A 3,579-nucleotide genomic window follows, 5' to 3' on the forward strand; every position below is an offset into this window, starting at 1 on the left:
AGGAGGAGGAGGAGGAGGAGGAGGAGGAGGAGGAGGAGGAGGAAAGAGTAAGAGGGAGATGACGGAGGGGCCACGTACCCATATGAGGAGGAGGAGCTCGGAGACGCCCTGAGTGATGAAGAGCTCGAGCGGTGTGTCGGCGGGGTCCGCGATCACGTACTGCGGCCGCCTGCCCCGGATTTCGAGCATGAGGACGCCCGGGGGCGGGACGTAGCCTGCGGGTTCGTTGCCCCGGGGAGCCTGGGTGAATGTGATGGTTTGGGGGAGCCTGCGGTCCCTGAACGGACGATACCCCTTTTCGCGGACGACGTAGCGGTAGTCTCGGGGCGGTGCGTTGAGTGGGATTTTAGGGGGACAATTCCGGGGAGCAAGGGCCATTGTTGGAGGGCTGGGCGGGTGGAGAGAGCAGAGGTCGGTTCCGCGAGTCGAAGACGTGATGGGATGTGGGTGTGTCGGACGATCGGAGGCGTGCGAGCGGCATTTTAAGCCTGCGTCGTCTGCGCTTTGGTAGTGCGCTTGGGGCAAAGGACGAGGCAGCGGGGAGGCCGAGAGGCGTCAGGCGAGACACGCGGCCAGTGCGCCCACATAGTGAAACCAGGACAGACAAAGCAAGCGTAGGACGCCACAGGTGAAGGGACGCAGCGGGCACCTATGTGTACGCCGGGAATTGCGTGCTCCTCGCGGACGACGGGTGATGAGCGAGCCAAATGATGTGGGAGAGCTGAGAGCCAAGGGGAACTGGGAGGACGCTTGAGCCGAAGGGCGTGGGCATGGACCATAATGCGGTCAATGCCCTGAGACGCACTAGAGAGCTATGAAATCGACATGAATAGGCGTGATTTGCCGGGAAAATTGCAGGGAATTGTGGAGGTGAGACGTTTGTGGTGCGAAACAATACGGTTGACAGGCCTCTACCACTTGGAATACCGAAGATCGTTACGGGTTCAGGTGTATCTCAGAAAGCATCCAGATTGGATTGTCGTATGATTGGAACAACAATTGCAGGCCTGGGTACAGAAACGTTGAATGGGAACCGAGGAGGATGGGCGGAGGGCGTCTGCCCGGCAAGAGAAGGTTGATGAGTGGCACAAAGTCCCGAAGCGGCGCAGAGAGACTCGACCCCTCGGACTACCGGTACGATACATGGGCCGCCTGCCCTGTTGCGTGTGGCGTGCAATTCGTCGCAAAGCAGAGATTGACCAGGTCATTCTTGCCGGACCCCCTTCTAAGCGTGGTGGGATGAGCGTGCAGGGAGTCGTGGCTTGTCGACGCCGTAGAAGCTAGGCGCTCACCGCTGGGGTCCGTCGTGTCAGCGGATGTAAGGTCATGACATTATTGTGAGCCAATATATTGTAAGCCTACGAGTCTCATCAGGCTGATGTTCATGACCCATCACGTTATGTCGCTGAATGCATCAGTCAAGCATGGAGCTGGATACAACGTATTTTGCTGTTCCGAAGATTTCCGTCGTGGGACTATCTAGAGCACTGAATTGAAGTCGTTTGCGATAGTGCTACATCATCAACAGTGCAGGACTCACATTTCGAGATATTGGACATGGTGACATACCGTAAACGAGCTCATTAAGTTCGATGGAATGATCAAAAGCCGGCTTAGATCGCTATGACATTACTCAACTTGGGATGTATCGTCGTGCACTGAATTTCGCAGGTTCTTCTCTTGAATCCTACCTCAAGGACGCTGTTGATAGCCTGGGGTGAGTCGTCAGCGACTGGAGTAGAGGAGCCGCGATGGGAGAAGCTGGGACTGGGAGTAGCTGATGGTGACGTCATCATAGGATGCAGCGGGATGGGTGAACGTCTGTCGACGTCATGGAGCCCCGTCTGCCCAACCGAACGCGGCACTCCACTTTCGATGCCTCTTATTGCCCCGCCCAGCGCGTCGCACTTCCCACATACGCTCACCATCGTCCTCGATACTGAACTCACCTCTAATCTTGCTCTCAACGTCCACCCACAATACATCATGTCAGGCATCATCCCCACCGCATCTCGTACCGCATTCAAGCGCACCGTCGCCCGCACCACGGCTTCCCGCACTTCGCTCCGTTACACGAGCACTATGCATGACAACGACCCCGAGGTTCGTCGCACCCCTTCCTCCTCCAGTACTGCAGGCTTACCCACGCGCGCACAGGTCCTAGAGAGAGAGAAACAGCGCAACCTGAGCAAGCAGCAACACAAGACCTCCACCCCTATCCCAAATGCCCCCGGCTGGAACGAGCACCTCGCCAGCGCGTCCGAGGCCAGCATCAAGGCACGTCACCTTCCCTTTCATACCCTCCTTGGGCACCTCCACTGATGTCGTTGCGCGGGCCCTTACAGGCCGATAGGCACTCAAGCAGCCCGCACGAGCTGCAGGACCAGACGGTGGCGTACATCAAGAGCCGGCACCACGGAGAGCCGCAGGCCCAGGATGCCGTGCCGAACGAGCCGGGCGTGTCGACGCAGACGATGAAAAGCAACGGTGCGGGTTCGACAGAGGCTCCATATCCGCGCGATGAGGTTGACGGTCCGTTGAAGAAGGCGCACGGGACCGTCGTTGAGACCGTCGAGCACAAAGAGGACAAGATCACCAGGCAGGTCATCTGAGCCGCCGCCGATTTTGACGTCTGCGGCGGTGTCCTGCCGTGACTCGTCCCTATGGATGCGCCGCTAGCGAAGTGTTTTACATGTATTTTATAATGTCCTTACGCAATCCACATTGTCTGGAATGAACATGAACATGGACGTTGGAAGAGTTGTGTTTGGTAGACGCACCCATGACCCCTATGATTGTGGGCGGTTCCGTTGTGATCTGCGAAAGCACAAAGAGGTCTCCTTCAGGCCCAGTACTCATCTCCTTTCACGGCAACTTGTACTTAGGTTGCGCGGTAGAGAAACATCGATAGGCAGGGTCATACAAAAGGGACATGGAAAAGCTTCAGGAAAAGAGCATATTAGACGCCAGGATGGATGACGGCCCGAAAGAAGAAGCGCACGTCGGGCGCCGCGTGCATGAGGCTGCTGGCCACATCGATCATTGCCGCCGGCTTTCTTGCCCACAATTCAACTAGCGACCGTGTACCCGACTGAGCAACAAGTAAGAATAGCCTGGTTGAGCTTCCATAGCCTGTGTATGTCAGCATCTCGGACTGACGACGACGACTAGAGCTCTGTCCTCAATCAATCCCGACGCCTTGGCAGAGAGGTCCCACCACGATGTTTAACCACCGTTTGCATCCATATGCGCTTCCCTATCCATCTTCACGCGACATCTCCAATTTCACAGCCAGAGCGATAGCACGTGCATCGCGCCGGTTATCTGGCAAGGACCACGGCAAGGACAGGGAAGAGAATCACATCTGATCGCGAACGGGACACCGTGAGCAGGATCGCGATCGTGAATGGACCGCGAGCGGGACATGCTGAGGGAGAAGGAGAAGGAGAGGATGGGCCGTCGTGCGGAACGGAAGAGGACGAGAGACATGACGAGCACAAAGGAGGGCCGCACATCGTCCGAGCAGGACGGGCAGCGCGAACGTCAGCGCGTTCAGGCCCTCGAGCACGAGAGCAAGAG

At 57.4% G+C, this 3,579-nt stretch overlaps 2 protein-coding genes across 2 annotated transcripts; one reads left to right on the forward strand and one right to left on the reverse strand.

Moving 5' to 3' along the window:
* Positions 1-78: 78 nt before the first annotated feature.
* Positions 79-378, reverse strand: DICSQDRAFT_130567 (uncharacterized protein; the record flags this gene model as incomplete). Its single annotated transcript, XM_007371661.1, has 1 exon — positions 79-378. A coding segment is annotated over one exon (300 nt), but the record flags the coding sequence as incomplete, so codon positions are not given.
* A 1,608-nt stretch (positions 379-1,986) lies between these two features.
* Positions 1,987-2,612, forward strand: DICSQDRAFT_73600 (uncharacterized protein; the record flags this gene model as incomplete). Its single annotated transcript, XM_007371662.1, has 3 exons — positions 1,987-2,103; positions 2,158-2,281; positions 2,422-2,612. The coding sequence occupies 3 exons, from the start codon at positions 1,987-1,989 to the stop codon at positions 2,610-2,612; spliced, it is 432 nt and encodes a 143-aa protein (XP_007371724.1).
* Positions 2,613-3,579: the final 967 nt, after the last annotated feature.

The sequence above is a fragment of the Dichomitus squalens genome, assembly GCF_000275845.1.
Source record: "Dichomitus squalens LYAD-421 SS1 unplaced genomic scaffold DICSQscaffold_165, whole genome shotgun sequence".
Classification (NCBI taxonomy): Eukaryota; Fungi; Basidiomycota; class Agaricomycetes; order Polyporales; family Polyporaceae; genus Dichomitus; species Dichomitus squalens.